The sequence below is a fragment of the Zeus faber genome, assembly GCF_960531495.2.
Source record: "Zeus faber genome assembly, chromosome: 7".
In the NCBI taxonomy this organism is placed as follows: domain Eukaryota; kingdom Metazoa; phylum Chordata; class Actinopteri; order Zeiformes; family Zeidae; genus Zeus; species Zeus faber.
The window spans coordinates 12,612,905-12,630,193 of NC_137203.1; the positions used below are offsets into that span (position 1 = coordinate 12,612,905).

Consider the following 17,289-nt stretch of genomic DNA (forward strand, 5'->3'; position numbering starts at 1 on the left):
TCTGTAGCAAGCTAACGCCGCCCTGGGGGGGAGGGGGGAACCGGGGGGACCGGGGGGACCGAACGGGCATCTGCGTCACCCGCCGCCGCTGGGAACGCGCCACTCCCCCGCGGGGAGCCAAACGGCGCCGGGACGCGGGGAGGGTGGCGGCGGACTCACCTCGGAAAGGGACACCGCGGTGGAGAAGCGAACCGTGCTCGTAGCGGCGGCACCGTGGGCGGAAACACGCTGCTCGGTGTGGCGCGGCAAAACAGTGGGCGCGCGTTGATGACGTCACCCACCGCTGGCCATGTCAGAATGAATGGAGGGACGCGTCTCCTGCGCTGCGATTCCCATTTATGTATATTGAAGAAATCTGTGTATATATATATTCTTTTCCCGATTAATTAATGTGAAATAATTAACTTTTTAGCAATTTCTCCATGTATATGTATATGTATACATGTGTATATGTTTATGTAGATGTATATCTATTATCTATTTTGTATATAAAGATATATATATATACATATATAAGGATAAAGATTAAGATACTTTATTAATCCCCAAAGATAAATTCCAGTGTTGCAGCAGCAATGACATACATGACGAAACACACATAAATTACAAAAACACGTTGTTTTTTAATCAATTACTATATACTGTATATATATATATATATATATATATACATATATATACATATATATATATACACATACAGTATATACAGATACACATATATACATGTGTATGTGTATATACATATGCATATAAAATAACTACTGTAAAATGTTATTATTGTATGTGTGTATATATACACATAAATACGAGTGTGTGTGTGTGTGTGTGTGTGTGTGTGTGTGTGTGTGTGTGTGTGTGTGCGTGCGTGTGCGTGTGCGTGTGTGTGTGTGTGTGTGCGAGCAATTGTCAAATCCCTCTACTTGTTATTACTTGTACTTGTAACTTGGCCGTTGATATTTTAGTAGCCAGGACTTCTACTCTGCGGGGTGAGTGAGATAAGTGAATGGCGATTGCGGCGCAGCTCCCTCCCTGCCGCCTGCGCCAGCACCTCGTGTCGATTACGACACTTGTATTTTCCGAGCTTATAGGGCTTCTTGTGCGTAATCACCGGGTGTCATGACATTACACTGCATATATGTATGATCGTTTGTCTATGTATGTGCGCAAATAATCTCTCAAACTTGAACTTGAACTTGAAAAACGGCCACAATCTATTGCATATCTATTATGTCGTCATTATTTTGTCTGAACACATCAGAGAGAGTGTGCGTGTGTGCGCTTGTGTGGGGAGGGAGGGAGTGGCCTCCATCTGCTCTTTCGCACTTTTCCAGTTTCCACTCTTAGAAAGTCACTGAAGCTATTGGAGACCGGCAGGTACAGCGAGAAGCGCCACGCGGACTCATGGACCACACGGAGCTCTTCCTCGTCTGTCTGGGCTCTGGAGTTGTTGTCTATTATGGAGTGAGGCTGTTGCTTTTTACCAGGATGCTTTTCCCAAAATTTTGGTTCCCAGTTTCCAAATCGTTCTTCTCATCCATGGGAGAGTGGGCAGGTGAGTTTGTCTGCGCTTGTCTGCGATTACTCGCGGTGTGCGTGTGGGAGGGAGGGGTGGCGCTGTACTGACTCAGTACGCTGTACGGGCACAGTTTGGGGCCGGCGGGCTCAGCGGTTCCGGAGGCATGACCCGGGACCTGCGCCGGCTTTGACCGGGTTCCCGTGGCCCGGCCCCGGTGTCGAGCCCCCCCCCCCCCCCAGACTCGGGGCGAGCGGTGGCCCAGTCCTTCCCGGGATCCGTGCAGCTTGGGGGGGGGGAATTGTATTTAAGTCAATTTCTTAGGCCGTAGCCAACTATGACGTCACAGCTCCGGACCTCGGTAATTATTTCCTTAAAAAATAAAAATAAAATGTTTATTTGTACATTTATTGATTGGTTTGTTTGTTTGTTTCTATATAAAAGTAAAATCTTAAAAAATATATACCTACTGATTGAATTACGTGTTTTTATGTATGAAAAATACACAAATAGATCTGTTTATTTGTATGGGCAGCGGTCTCTCTGTATGCGAACCCAGACAGGCACAACCGTCCGGGTGGTGTCTGCAGCCTGTTTTCTGACTGCTTCTCTTCTTGTGTATTGTTTGTTTGTTTGTGTGTCGCTGTTAAACTGTTCTTTCCACATCAGCGCCGCGCCGCGTCCCGAGCGTCCTCCGCTCTGCGCCCCCGGCTGCGGAGCGGCACACTTCCCATGCTGGGGGGGGGGGCCGCGGAGCTCTGTGGAGGCTTGAGCAGACGCCCTCCCCATTGGCCAATGAAGTATCACTGGAAGCTCTCCGTCAGATGTTTACCACGGGAGTTATCACCCGGGGGGGGTTCTCAACGTTGGGCCCGAGGTCCCACTAAGGGTCCTTCGAGAGGCTCCAGGGGGTCCCCAGCAAAGTTGATGGTTCAACTTCAACATTATTTCACCTTACTAAGACGTAACCCCATTAGAAAATATACAATAGTGTCTATTCTGTTCGGTTTCACTGTTCTCTCCCTCTAGTATAGACCGACGGTGGTTTGGACGCAATAATATCTAATGATAAATATCCAATTTAAATGCGTCTCGAATTCAGGGTCCGTGATGTGACAACGGTTGAGGTTTGTACCTGTCTACAATAAACTTTTGTGCCGATAGTATGCAGTGCAGAATGAGGCTACACGATTCGAACATTTATCTTAAACCTAAAAAAGGGCACATGTCAAATGTAAATAAGTTAAATTTCATTAGCGAGGGAGAGTTTTTGTGAAAAAACGAATACTAAAAAAATGTATAATCAGAAGCATACCTATATACATCACTTTACAGGAGGTCCACCAATACACAAAGTTGTCGCTCGACTCCTTCCTCCGGCATCCATCCCTCCCACACCAGAATCGGTGAGGTCAGAATTAGGCACGCTTGGCCATCCTCTCAATCAATTCAACGCTTATCCTCCTGAGACACCTTTCTGTGAGGCGCCCCTGAGACAGCTAGCTGTGCATACCAGGCAGCCTACTGACCCAAACCAGAGCAGACAGAAGAGTAAACAATGCCTAAAGGTGCTGACTCTGCAGGGATTGCACTGTTGATCTACAGGAGAATAAATATTTGAAAACAGTACAGAATGCCGTAGAATCTACAACCCTATGTAATGGAGTGTCAACCAGTAAGGCTCTACGGCGCCTTACTGGTTGACGCTCCATTATATTTTGAATTGTCACCTGGTGCCTGAAATTTTGTGTTTTCGTTTACATGAATAAGGACACACAAATCAATGCAGAAAAGGCACAAACAGAGTTCTAAAAAATGCCTTTTTATGGACCAAGTAATGGGTTAACAACAATAGTTGTTCTGCAGCAATGGAAGTCAATTAAGCCTTGAAAGTTGATAGGAGGCAGGTGTCCCAACCTTTTGTTATTTACTTACAAACAAACCCTCTGTTGGTCTGTACAAAAGCAGTCTTGCAACAGACTTTGCCCTTACACACATTTTGCTGGATCCAGAGTTGGCGACTTCCACGGTGACCGGCACCCTGAACCAAAAGGGCTGGCGCTGCAAAATGCCCACAACATTTTAACTCTTAGGAAATACCCTCTGGTCTACCCCTGGTGGGTCAGTGGTTCATCCCGCAGCAAGCCGATGACCCCCAAACACACCCCGGGGCAATGTCAGAACTACCTTAGAAGAAAAGAACAAGACGGGAGACATCAAATCATGGAATGGCCAGCACAGTCTCCAGGCTAAAACCCCATGGAGCTGGTTTGGGATGAACCGGAGAGAAGGGTGAAAGCAGAGCAACCGACAAGTGCAACACATTTTGGAAGAACTTCTGCAACAGCGTTGGGAGGAACTTTCCCAACGATATTTGATTTCAGTTGTTGAAAGAATGCCACGACTGTGTTCGGCTGTGATATCTGCAAAAGGTGGCAGCTGTGATGAGCCAAAAAATCGTATCCAATTTTGTCAAAACAATTCCGTGATTTGTTTTTTATCTCCAATTGTTTACTTGTTCTATGCTTTTAACTTCAAACTACATTGAGACATTAAACTGCGTACATTTCAATTTAAAAAAAAGCTGTTAAAATGGAGGCATTCTAAAAGGTCTGATATACAGTATATATATAAAGTTTTATAGAAAGTTATATAAACGTCTCATAATATTCAGTCATAACATTTTTTTTTCCATATACCGTCCAATGCCTGACGTTAAGACGTCACAATATTCAGACTACATTAATTTGATCAGACGGGACATTTCTGAAATATATAGTAATATACTATGAGTGTATACTATGTATGTATACTTTGTATACTATGGCTATATTTATGGGTCTTAAGGATTTTTCACTTTTAATGTTACTTACAAATGTTTTGCACTTGTAGGTTGCTCTGCCTTCACCCTTCTGCCTGTACAAATCACAATGTTCATTGAAGACAGTTTGTCTTTACACATATTTACTCCAAAAGACAAAATGTACTCGTCGGGTCCTGATTATGGGCCAGTGAACTCCCACAAACACTTGTGGATTAAGTGCCTCCCATGGGCTTTGTCGCAAGGGATTTAATCAGTGGTAGGGAGGATGCAATATCCCCCCACTCACAATCAAGATTGAATTTGCTGACCCGCCCGGCAGTCTCCAGGACACGGCAGAGGAGTGGTTCGCTGTTTATCGCGTCGAGCAGGAATCGGAGCAAACAATTACTTAAATCCTCGTCCTTTTGCCCCCTGAAAATACTCTGGGAAGTCTCATCGTCTTTTGGAAACCTTGGAGGAGCGTTGTCCAGACTCCCACAGCGTTAAATGTGTGGCGCTCCGTTGCCTCATAAGCAAAACAAAAACAAAGCCGTGGCCAATCTTTCCTTTATTTCCTAAACGCCGCATTCATTCCATTCCAGCGGCAAAAAAAACAAACAAAAACACAGTAATTGGAACAGTACGTTCTGAGGTGAATAAACCCTCTCCTTTCACGTTCATTTGAAATAGGCCACATCCAAACAAGTTTGTTTCCCTTCGAGAGGGGTCTCTAATTATCAGGAGTCCTGGGAAGGTGAATTGTCAGGCTTATGTGTTGAATGAGGCTTAAGAGGTTGGAAACAGAATGTTCTTGCATGGTCTGCGCGTGTGTGTGTGTGTGTGCGCACTCGTGTGTGTGTGTGTGTGTGTGTGTGTGTGTGTGTGTGTGAGAGCAATTGTCAAATTCCTCTACTTGTTAATACTTGTTTTATTCTGGAATATCTGGTGTTGCTATGTAATGCCGCCCAGCTGGCACCCGTTTTTAGGCTTTTTTAAAGGGTAACTCTCTTTTGAGTCGCCCTTCAATGTTTAGTCCTTTTTCAGGTTACGATTTATTTGGTTATTTTTCTTGTCCAACTGAGAGCTTTGGGCTTTGAGCTTTGGGCTTTTTTGAGGGTATCAATTCTTTCTGCTGAATTAATTCAACAGATCATAATCACTTTGAGACAGAAATTGTGTTTCGGGGCTTTATTAAAAGTGTTGACTTCATGAAATATGTGAAATTGTAGTTGTTGCCTTACCACTGAGCAATTTAATAAACTACTGCAATTTTATCAACAGGTTATTCAACTAATTACGTCCCTCGTTTTTGTCGCATGAATATGCACTGTGGCTTTTGTCTTATCAAAGGGAAAATCCCCCCTGGCTCTCTGTGTCTTGCCCACTGGTTAAAATAAGTGCACAGTCACCTCCAGAGAGCTGTTTAGTGAGTAATATAAAATATATATTTAATTACAGCCTCAGTACAGAGATCAGTGTAGCATGTGGGGTGCCACAGGGCTTAGTCCTCCGCCCTCTTGTATTCAATATTTACATATTACCACCAATAACGCAGATGATGCTCAACCCTATATGTCTCTTTCCTCAATTGCCACTTGGTCATTATACGATGAAATGACTTTCCCATTTTTGCTCAATCTAGAAAGAAAAAAGACTTTGAAAATTTGAGCTTGTCTTGATTCCATGGCTCTGATAAATAAACTACCAAGCCAGGGATCTTGGTGTTATTGTGTATTCAGATTTTAATTTGGACAACCGCCTCGGCTTTTTTCTCTTCCTACAATAAAGCATCTTATTTTATGCATTGGTCCAAATACCAATACAAAAATCTGGACTGTGAGTAAGCAAGCAGTGTCAGATTTCCAGACCAGGACTCTGGGTTTTACTGGCCCAGTATCTCAGACATACGTAGGATTAAACCAGTCCCAGCAAAACTCTTATGTGGGGCCATACAGAACTTAAATTTTACCCTGAGTGTGGATGTCTATCAGCATCTGATGACAGAATAGTAAGCAGGTCTCTGTGATGGCTCCCATTCTGCCAGAGGTGATGAGGAGGAGTGGAAGGGCTGCTGGATGGGAGGGAAACCAACCGAGACACAGGTTGTTTCTGTGTGTTCTGCATCCGACCAGTTTGTTTATCAAGAGCCCAAGGAAGTTTAAGAACAAAGTGTCAGAAGCACAGACATGTTAACACGAGTGGATTTATCAAAGAGGAACGATGAGGTAATAGACTGTGGGGCGGTTTCACAGAGAGGGTTTCATCGAAATCAGGACTAAAGTAATACTACTTACATTTACATTTACATTTAGTCATTTAGCAGATGCTTTTATCCAAAGCGACTTACAAGGGAAAATAACATACAAAGCTACATTGCGACAGAGATTCAAGATTCAAGATTCAAGATTTTTATTTGTCACATACATATACATACTTCCATACATATATGCAGTGAAATGTAATGCAACGCACCCGGTGATAGCACACAAGAAGTCCTAGGAAAAAAGTACTAAAATAAAATAAAATAAAATAAAAAGTAGAAAATTCCTTTCTAATAGACCGACTAACTGACTCCTAAAACGTAATACAGTAAGTGGAATACTTATAGAATAAGATAAAAAATATATAGAATAAAATACAATAAAAAATCAATTGAAATAAAATGGAATAGGTTGAAGGAATATGGCTATGTATATACAGATATGTGCATTTAAAGTGGCATGTGAATTAAAGTGGCATGTGAATGTGAATAGTGTGAGGTAGTGTTTGGGATAATACAGCACAGTATACAACAGTACGGCGCAGCAATACGGCATCACGAACAACCCTGAACAGTGATACAGTATGCGGTACAGTATGCTACATACAGTACAGTAGGTAGTGGAGCCTAGTGCATGGCTCAGTTAGGACCCCTGGTGAGGTCAGCATTGACAGTTCTGATGGCTTGAGGGAAGAAACTCCGTCTCAGTCTCTCTGTTCTCGCTGCGTGACTGCGGAGGCGCTTGCCTGACCGCAGCAGCTGAAACAGTCCGTTGTTGGGGTGATGAGGATCCTTCATGATCCTACGGGCTCTGCTACTACACCTCCTGGTGTATAACTCCTGCAAGGGGGGGAGGGTAGTTCCAGTGGTACGTTCAGCTGAACGCACCACCCTCTGCAGGGCCCGCCTGTCCTGGGCAGTACAGTTCCCAAACCAGGCAGTGATGTTGCCTGTCAGGATGCTCTCCACTGCTCCAGAGTAGAAGGACTTGAGGATCCTCACCGAGACCCGGAATTTCCTCAGCTGCCTGAGGTGGTAGAGACGCTGCCTCGCCTTTCTCACCAGAGTGTCTGTGTGAACAGTCCATGTTAAGTCCTCTGTGATGTGGACTCCCAGATATCTGAAGCTGCTCACCCTATCGACAGAAGTCCCATTAATCCACAACGGCGCGTGCGTCCTCGATTGTGATCCACGCCTAAAGTCCACAATCAGCTCCTTGGTTTTGCTGACGTTCAGGTGGAGGCTGTTGTCCTGGCACCAGAGTGACAGGTCAGCCACCTCCTCGCGGTAGGCCTTCTCATCGCAGTCGGTGATCAGGCCCACGACCACGGTGTCGTCAGCAAACTTGATGATGGTGTTGGAGCTGGACCTGGCCACACAGTCATGTGTGTACAGGGAGTACAGTAGGGGGCTGAGGACGCAGCCCTGGGGGGATCCTGTATTCAGGGTGAGGGAGCTTGACATGTACTTCCCCACCTTGACCACCTGGGGGCGGCCTGTGAGGAAGTCCAGGATCCAGGTGCACAGCGGAGCATTCAATCCTAGCTCCAACAACTTGACAGCCAGTCTGGTGGGGACTATGGTGTTGAAAGCTGAACTATAATCAATGAACAGCATTCTCACATAGGCCCCCTTCTGGCCATCCAGGTGCGTGAGCGTGGTGTGCAGTACCTGAGAGACCGCGTCATCCGTGGATCTGTTCTGCCGGTACGCGAACTGCAACGGGTCCAAGGTGCGGGGGAGGGAGGCGCAGATGTAATCCTTAATCAGCCTCTCGAAACACTTCATGACCACCGAGGTGAGGGCCACCGGACGGTAGTCATTCAGGCAGGTTGGAGAGGCGATCTTCGGGACAGGAACGACGGTGGACCTCTTGAAGCAGGATGGGACCACTGATTCAGCCAGGGAGATGTTGAATATTGTGGTGAACACCGGAGCTAGCTGGTTAGCACAGGTCTTCAGTACTCGTCCAGATATGCCGTCTGGACCCGCAGCTTTCCTGGTGTTCACCCGCATCAAAGCCCTTGTTGTTGGCGTTACACCAGCGGTTGTTTACCATTAGGCAGACGCCTCCACCTTTGGATTTCCCCGACTCTGCCGTTCTGTCGCCGCGGAACACGGAGAAGGCCTCGGCTGGACGTATGGCTTCATCCGGCACCAGTGGGTTCAGCCATGTTTCCGTCAGGCAGAGGACGCAACAGTTCCTCGTGTCACGCTGGAATTGAATCCTCGCTCGAAGTTCATCCATCTTGTTCTCCAGGGACTGGACGTTGGCAAGAAGGATGCTTGGCAGAGGTGGACGGTAAGGTTGCGTCCTCATTCTGACCCGAATGCCGCCTCGTTTACCTCGGTGCTTCCTCCGTGGGCCGGCTCGTGGAACAGCGACTCCATTTTTGTTGTTGTTGCGAGTGTTCCCGCGTAGGATTTCCGCCGGCCACTCTGCTCCCACGGATAAAAAGTCCCAAAGTTGTTCGTTTAGGGAAATTTTTATATCCATGAGTGCATCGCGGCCGTATGAGTTAATTGTTGATGTTTTTCTGGCGAACATTGTGATAGAAAAAGGAAAAAAATACTAAAGAGTAAGAAAGAAACCGGAGCGCCGGCGCAGGCGACCGCTAGGGGCGGCGCCACTATCGCCTCCATGAGATTAGTGTAACAACAACATTAGTGTAACAATAAATACTGCAAGGTGGTGCTAAGTAATTTTAGGTTAGGACAGGAGGTACTCACTGAAGAGCTGGGTCTTCAAGTGCTTCTTAAAGACAGAGAGGGAGGTCCCTGCTCTGGTCATTTTTGGCAGCTCGTTCCACCAACGTGGAACTACAAATGAGAATAGCCTGGATTGCCGTGGCTGTACGGCCGGCAGAGCCAGGCGACGCTCATTTGACGAGCGCAGCATCCGGGGGGCAACATGTGCTCTTACAAGAGCATTTAAGTAGGCGGGAGCATTCCCAGCAATCACTCTGTAGGCCAGCATAAGAGACTTGAACTTGGTGCGGGCGGCTACAGGTAACCAGTGGAGCTCGATGAGCAGCGGAGTGACATGTGCCCTCTTTGGCTGCTTGAACACCAGTCGCGCCGCCGCATTCTGTATCATCTATAGTGGCTTCACCGCACAGGCCGGCAAGCCTGTTAAGAGGGCGTTGCAGTAGTCGAGACGGGACATCACCAAGGTTTGTACCAGCAGTTGAGTGGCATATTGGGTCAGGTACGGCCTAACTTTTCGGATGTTGAGTAGTGCGAAGCGGCAGGACCGGGAGACGGCGGCAACATGGTCCGAGAATGTCAGTTGGTCATCAATAATGACACCAAGATTCCTTGCAGCCTTGGTAGGAACAAGAGATAGAGAGTCGATTTAAATATCAATGTTGTGATAAATACCTTGTTTGGGCGGGAAGACCAGCAGTTCCGTTTTCGCCAGATTTAGTTGAAGATGATAATCCTTCATCCATGTGGATATGTCAGCGAGACAATCCGAGATCCGCGTCGAGATAGTAGGGTCGTCGGGCGGAAAGGACAGATAGAGTTGAGTATCATCCGCATAGCAGTGATATGAAAAGCCATGTGAGCCGATGATCGGGCCCAGTGAGGTGGTGTATATGGCAAAGAGGAGGGGTCCTAGCACCGAGCCTTGGGGCACCCCTGTGGTGAGGTTGTGAGGCACAGACAGCTGGCCTCGCCATGTCACACTGAACGAGCGCCCAGTGAGGTAAGAATCGAACCAGGAAAGTGCACTGCCCGTTATGCCCATGCTTGAGAGTATGGACAGGAGTATGCTGTGATGGACACTGTCAAAAGCAGCTGATAAGTCTAGCAGAATGAGGACTGAGGATTTGGCAGCAGCTCTAGCAGTTTTTAAGGCCTCTGTCACAGACAACAGGGCTGTTTCAGTGGAGTGACCACTTTTGAAGCCAGATTGAAGTGTATCAAGAAGGTTGTTTCTTGACAGGTACTCTGTAACCTGTCTAGAGACCGCCCTCTCTAAGGTTTTGGAAAGGAATGGGAGGAGAGAGACCGGCCGATAGTTTTCTACTTGATTGGGATCGAGTGAGGGTTTTTTGAGCAGTGGTGCGACCCGAGCCGCTTTGAAAGCGGAAGGGAAAGTGCCGAAAGTTAGGGAAGAATCAATCATATGTGTGATTGCCGGTAAATGGTTCCAGAATTGAAGAAATGCCAGACATGCCTTTCTGAGACGTTGCTAAACTTCAGATGAATTAGTTCTAGACTAGGAAGACTGAGACCAACGTCATTAAGGACTAGTCAGCTCCTTCTCTATGGTCTTGGTGCTGGTTTTAGGCCCACATCCATTGATCCAACGATAAACCCTCCTCTGGCAAGGTTGAATTTAAGATTCACTTAGACCTAGATTCGCTCAAACCTTCCTTCTGGAAATCGGATTTTTTTGAAGCCGAGACTAGAGCACGTCTGATACTATTTCAAACCGTGACTGAGCTATTAGTCCGTTAGTCCGGATTAAACGGGTGATTTGGTCTTCAGATGGGGCCTGATATGTGTCCGCGAAACCGCCCGAATGTGTAATAGAACTTTGAATGACAGCCCTTCTAATGGAAGGAACCACGAGCACAGCAACCTTCAGGAACTTTTGTATTCGTTTGAAAACACTTGTTTCCTCCTGCCTCTCATCTGCCTTTCTGTTTTTAGTGGTGACTGGTGGATCAGAAGGGATAGGCAGAGCCTATGCTTTTGAAGTGAGTAAAATGTTATGTTCCCCATTGTTTTTTTTTTTGTAATAGCTGCTCTAAACAAATAAACATGATTTTCACATTAGGCCCCTGAAATATGATCCTTCCAGACAGTTTTATGAGATCCATTTCAAGACATTACTTTGACATGACTTTTTGTCATCAAATTGGAAATAACAGCGTAACAAGTGACGGGAAACGTTGACAATCACAGGATAGGGTGGACGTTTCCATGCGGTCATGTCAAACTTTCAAATATTTTCACACCTGATGAAGTGTAATACCCATCGGTCTTGCACTTACTTGAAGCTACTTTACTTTTGTCTGGTAATAGACTCTATTCTCCCAACTTCACGTGTTGTTTCTGACTCTGTCTGCAGCTTGCTGGTCAGGGGATGAATGTGGTGATCATCAGTCGAACCAAGGAGAAACTGGACCAAGCAGCCAAGGCCATAGGTCGGACACCCAGATATACCATTATGCCAAAATTGCAATATCACCATGACATCTCATCTTCCACATCGTTCTTTTTGCATTTAAAATATGTCTCATGTACTGTAATGTGTCGCTCTCAAACAGTTGAAACAACTGGGCAGAAGGTGAAAGTGATAGTAGCAGACCTCACAAACGACATGTCTGGTGAAATTGAGGAAAACCTTCAAGGCTTGGATATTGGGGTTTTAGGTGGGACATTTTTTGTCAGTTTTTACTCAAACAAAAATGGATCTATTTGCACAATTTAAAATTCAGGCTAGAGGACATTGGTATTCAGTGCATAACATTGTCTAGCTCCTCAGAGTCCTCCTTTGCTTCTATTCCAGTCAATAATGTCGGCATTCTCCCCACCTTCATCCCTGGAAAATTCCTGGAGACAGACGACCTGGAGCAGGTGAGACACGCCTTGCCTCGATCTACACCCTTCTTAGATACCGATGATATTTTGGCTGCTTTCATTTCCACATATTCCATTGGCAGGTAAAATTGGAGAGTATGTCGTGCAGCCCTCCCCCCATTGTCGCTGCCTTGTGGTTATTTAAAAAGTAACTCCAACTTCCAAATAAAATCCCTCGCTCCCAAGGCAATTTGTGCTTTTCATTCTTTAATGTTCTTTGTGTTCACTCTTAGACACTCTTGCTCCGGCTGAAGCCATATTTCCTGCTTGCCCAGCTCAACTGCTTCAACTTGCTGTACAAATACCCAATGCTGCCAAAGCAGCTACACAAACACAATACCAACTAAGTTTTTAAATAAAAGCAAATTATGTGACCCACATATTTTTAAAGCTATGACTTGTTAATGACAACGGTGTGGCAAACAGTCTTCCTGAGATAATCACCTTCAAAGTTTTGCCCAGACTTACTTTATTCAGCCAGCTCCCAGAATGCAAATGGGGTTGGCGGACAAACAGATAATGCTAAATGGGCAAATCCTGAATAGCGTTGAACAGCGTCAACAACACACTATTTTTGTTTTTAAAAAAGCTTTTATTTAACAGTTATAACATACATGTTTTATAAAAGTGGAATTATTTTGGAGTTTAAAAGTAGGGACACAAAATGTAGAGTCTATCAATAATATGAGTCTCGGAAAATCTGAAATCTAAAATCAGAAAATCTGCACCAACCTCAACGGATTCATCACATTATCAACTTCTTCCAACAACGGGCGTATCATTCGTCTCCTCCGGTGGCTCTTGAAATTTTCAGTTTCATCGTCACATTCAGGTTGAAATCTGCGGTTTGAAATGTTCTCCAAGTCCGGAGTAATATCAGATTCAGCAGTGCTGTCGTTCTCTGTGCCGCTGTCAGAGAACTGACTATCGTCGCGGAAAATGAAGTCCAGTACGCGCTGCTTAAACTGACGTGGATCTATTGCACTGGTCAGATTAAGGTCCGCAAAATGATTTAGATCTTCCTCCACCCGCTTCTCGTAATCAATAACAACACAGAGTTTTCACAGACAAGTGAAAGCGGATCCTCGTCTTGTTTACAGAAGTGACATCAGTGACACGCCCCCTCCACAACGATGTCTCCGTGTGTGTGTAAAAGTACGTAGTACGATTTAGAGATTGAACTCTATCAAAACGGTTTCACATTGTGACTTCACATCACATGGAATATGGATGAATGATCTTCACCTGGACGGTCGCTTTAAAGGAAACAACCGATCGGCGTTGTTCAGCGCTATTCAGCGTCTGGGTGTGTGAACTGCGTTTCCCCATGTCATCTAATGGGAATATTTAACTCCACGGTTTAAAATGTTTCTACTATTTATAAATCAAACTCGGTTCTGCTGTGGTGGGTATTGCTTGTCTTTTGATAATTGATAAGAATAACAAAACTGCTCCAGAACACAAAATATACGTTTCTTTAGAATGTATTTCATGCAGTAAGTGTAGGGTAGCGCCAGCTTACTCACTCATTTGATTAAATAGAAAACAATTCAAGATTCAAGATTCAAGATTTTTATTTGTCACATACATATACATACTTCCATACATATATGCAGTGAAATGTAATGCAACGCACCCGGTGATAGCACACAATATGTCCTAGGAAAAAATTAAAAATTAAATAAAATAAAAAGTAGAAAATTCCTTTCTAATAGACCGACTAACTGACTCCTAAAACGTAATACAGTAAGTGGAATACTTATAGAATAAGATAAAAAATATATAGAATAAAATACAATAAAAAATCAATTGAAATAAAATGGAATAGGTTGAAGGAATATGGCTATGTATATACAGATATGTGCATTTAAAGTGGCATGTGAATTAAAGTGGCATGTGAATGTGAATAGTGTGAGGTAGTGTTTGGGATAATACAGCACAGTATACAACAGTACGGCGCAGCAATACGGCATCACGAACAACCCTGAACAGTGATACAGTATGCGGTACAGTATGCTACATACAGTACAGTAGGTAGTGGAGCCTAGTGCATAAGTCATCGCTTACAGTGACAGAGCCTACTTTATCATTTCAGAAAATTACAAAAGTGATTAACTGCAATGTGAAAACTATGGTCAAGGTAAGAATTGTCCATTTGTTTTTCTAAATTAAGTTGTGGGCTGCTATTTGTCCTAAATGTGAAATTCTGTGTTTACTTCAGATGTGCAAAGTTGTTCTACCCGGAATGCAGACCAGGTTTGCAATATTTCGTTCATTCCGTATTAATCCAGAGGTTTTTAATGCGGGTACTCGTGATTTAACGACCTACCTGTTGAAAGACCGTTTGGACCGGCGCTCCAACCAGTCTGTATTGTACGCTGTGTACAATACCGCAGCGTCTTAGGGATAAGGATCTCATCGCTCATCACCCTTTATATACACTATATATACACTACATACGCTATATATACTATATAAACTATATATACTTTACTATACTATATATACACTATATACATCTCATCGCATCACCGTTCTCCATCTTAGTGTCGTTCCCACGGTCTGTCAGTGATCACTACACTAGCGTTCACAATCGCCATGCCCCCTTACCGTGAATAATATACACTGTATAGACTACAGTATATATACTATATACACAGTTTCTATTGTTGCTGTTGTTTCTGCTGTTTTTTCAGTTGTTTCAGTTGTTGCTGCTGTTGTTTTTGCTGCTGTTTCTGTTGTTACTGCTGTCGGTTGTTGTTGCTGTTGCTGTTGTTGCTGCTGTTTCTGTTGTTGCTGCTGCTGTTGTTGCTTTTGTTGTTGTTTCTGTTGTTTCTGCTATAGTTGCTGCTGCTGTTGATGTTGTTGTTGCTGCTGTTGTAGTTGTAGTTGTTGCTGCTGTTGTTGTTGCTGCTGCTGCTTTTGTTGTTGCTGTTGATTCAGGGGCATTCTTTTGAAATGACCAGCTGACAATAATGTTCTTTCTTTGATTGTATTTTTTTGTAAAGCGCATTGTGTTGCCTGGCATGAAATGCGCTTAATAAATAAACTGTGACTTGACTTGACACTGTATATACTATATACACTATATACATCTTATTGCATCACCATTCTCAGTCTCAGTTTAGTTTCCGCAGTCTGTCAGTATTCACTACACTAGCGTTCATAATCACCACGCCCCCTTATCATGAAATAACATGTGCATGATGGCGTTTGTCTGTAGCAGGCATCAATGATAGTAATCATTGATGCCTGTCATTATGCACGTGTGTATTTGTGTCTGTATTTCTGCAGAGGGAAAGGAGTGATCCTGAATGTTTCCTCAGGAGTGGCGTGTGTACCCTTCCCCATGTACTCCCTGTACGCTGCCTCTAAGGTTGGTACAGAACCAATAATTCCACTTCCACATGCCTTTATCCCTGCTCACCCAGCGATAATAGATGTTATGTCAATCCAAGGCATTTATTATGTCAATACAATGCACTAGAAAGTGTGTGTGTGTGTGTGTGTGTGTGTGTGTGTGTGTGTGTGTGTGTGTGTGTGTGTGTGTGTGTGTGTGTGTGTGTGTGTGTGTGTGTGTGTGTGTGTGTGTGTGTGTGTGTGCGTGCGTGCGTGCGTGCGTGCGTGCGTGCGTGCGTGCGTGCGTGCGTGCGTGCGTGCGCGCGCGCGCGCCTGCGTGGGTGCGTCCGTGTGTGTGTGTATCCCACTAGATGTTTGTGGAAAGATTCTCACAAGGACTTCAGGCTGAATACAAAGACAAAGGCATTATTATCCAGGTACTGTAGTTCATATTGAAACAAACTCTTTTCTGAGAAAGTTATGAGAACCAGAAGGTTTAAAGTGGTAATCCGTAAGAATACTTTGTTAAAAAATCCAATATTTGATACTTTCTTTATCTGAAACTTTTTAGGATTCAGCCATTCAATGTTTTTGCATTACCCATGCGCTCCTCTATATTCTGTTTCCATTGATCGGATGTGCAAGAAGTGAAAGGCAGCTGTGGCAAATTTGATAAAGCAGTGTTGCGAGTTGTGGTCTGTAAACTGTCGATTACATTCACAAAAAAGAACACAACCCTGGGATGAAATAATTCCCGCATTATCTCAAGTGATCTCAATAACAAACTTTGGAGGAAAGAAAGTGCTAAGAACAGTGTTGAGATGTTGAGAAAATCGTTGCAGTTTTGAGTGGAATTCTGGGATTTGCAGTGTAATCCACCCAACGATCTTATGGATTACTACTTTAATGGATGTATTGAAATAATCAAGTAATTGAGGAGGACAATAATCATTGCTGTTCTGTGGCGTCCAAATGTCTTTTGTGTTTATACCGTTGCCTTTCATTTCCCCTATTTCTCTCTTCAAGACGTTAGCTCCATTTGGTGTCTCCACTCCGATGACACGTTATCAGAAGGTCAACATCGTGACGCTGACAGCGGAGGACTTCGTCAGCTCCTCACTGCAGTACATCAAAGTCGGAGACAGAACCAGCGGCAGCATCTGCCACATGGTGCTGGTAAGACATACCGGAGGAATTATTGAAGCAATTGTAAAGACAACACTTGTTCACACGTTTGTATTTGTACGTATGAATGCATGCTCGTGTGTGTGTGTGTTCATAGGCCTGGTTCATGCAGTGCATCCCTCTCCAGCTGCTCCACTCTGAGTATATGCAGAAAGGTTTAAAGGAGTTTGTCAAGAAGAAAACCTTGACTTAGAACGTTGCATCGACTTCTCTCAACATCAAGTGCTACTCATGTTTATGTCGTTGTGTGTGTATATCTGTAAAGAAACTGAAATAAAAACTTCAAAGCATTTCAGCATGCATATTTAGGACTGTGGGCGATTTGTTTTTCTCATCAATAAGGACCCATTTTGGCTCGACAAGAAAGGACTTTTAAATGTAGTACTATTCATAGGCTTTCAAAAAGTCACTTCATTGTAAATGAAATGTTAATTTTGGAAATTTTTCTTCATTCTTTCACACTGAACCACATCTCAGATCATGGAGTAGCAGTCTCTAATCATTAAATGGCAAGAGATTTTCATTCCAATTAAGCAGTACACTCTTCCACAAAGATTTCACAAACTGGCGACCAGCTAGATGTCGCAGTGT

At 44.3% G+C, this 17,289-nt stretch overlaps 1 protein-coding gene across 2 annotated transcripts; it reads left to right on the forward strand.

The window, feature by feature from the left end:
• Positions 1-1,401: 1,401 nt before the first annotated feature.
• Positions 1,402-16,925, forward strand: hsd17b3 (hydroxysteroid (17-beta) dehydrogenase 3). 2 transcript variants are annotated; one of them, XM_080003448.1, is made up of 11 exons: positions 1,402-1,555; positions 11,242-11,288; positions 11,663-11,738; positions 11,862-11,966; positions 12,104-12,171; positions 14,270-14,314; positions 14,396-14,430; positions 15,469-15,550; positions 15,885-15,950; positions 16,540-16,689; positions 16,796-16,925. In XM_080003448.1, the coding sequence occupies exons 1-11, from the start codon at positions 1,405-1,407 to the stop codon at positions 16,889-16,891; spliced, it is 921 nt and encodes a 306-aa protein (XP_079859574.1). In that variant the 5' UTR covers positions 1,402-1,404; the 3' UTR covers positions 16,892-16,925. The 2 variants fall into 2 exon arrangements, with proteins under 2 accessions (XP_079859574.1, XP_079859575.1); XM_080003449.1 differs by lacking the exon at positions 1,402-1,555 and adding an exon at positions 2,533-2,922.
• Positions 16,926-17,289: the final 364 nt, after the last annotated feature.

What these genes read in the sequence shown, in the direction of transcription:
- hsd17b3 (XM_080003448.1), top strand. Translation starts at nt 1,405, where the DNA reads ATGGACCACACGGAGCTCTTCCTCGTCTGTCTGGGCTCTGGAGTTGTT. An exon ending in ATCCATGGGAGAGTGGGCAG is followed by an intron (nt 1,556 to 11,241) that starts GTGAGTTTGTCT and finishes TTCTGTTTTTAG; the next exon opens with TGGTGACTGGTGGATCAGAA. An exon ending in GCAGAGCCTATGCTTTTGAA is followed by an intron (nt 11,289 to 11,662) that starts GTGAGTAAAATG and finishes CTCTGTCTGCAG; the next exon opens with CTTGCTGGTCAGGGGATGAA.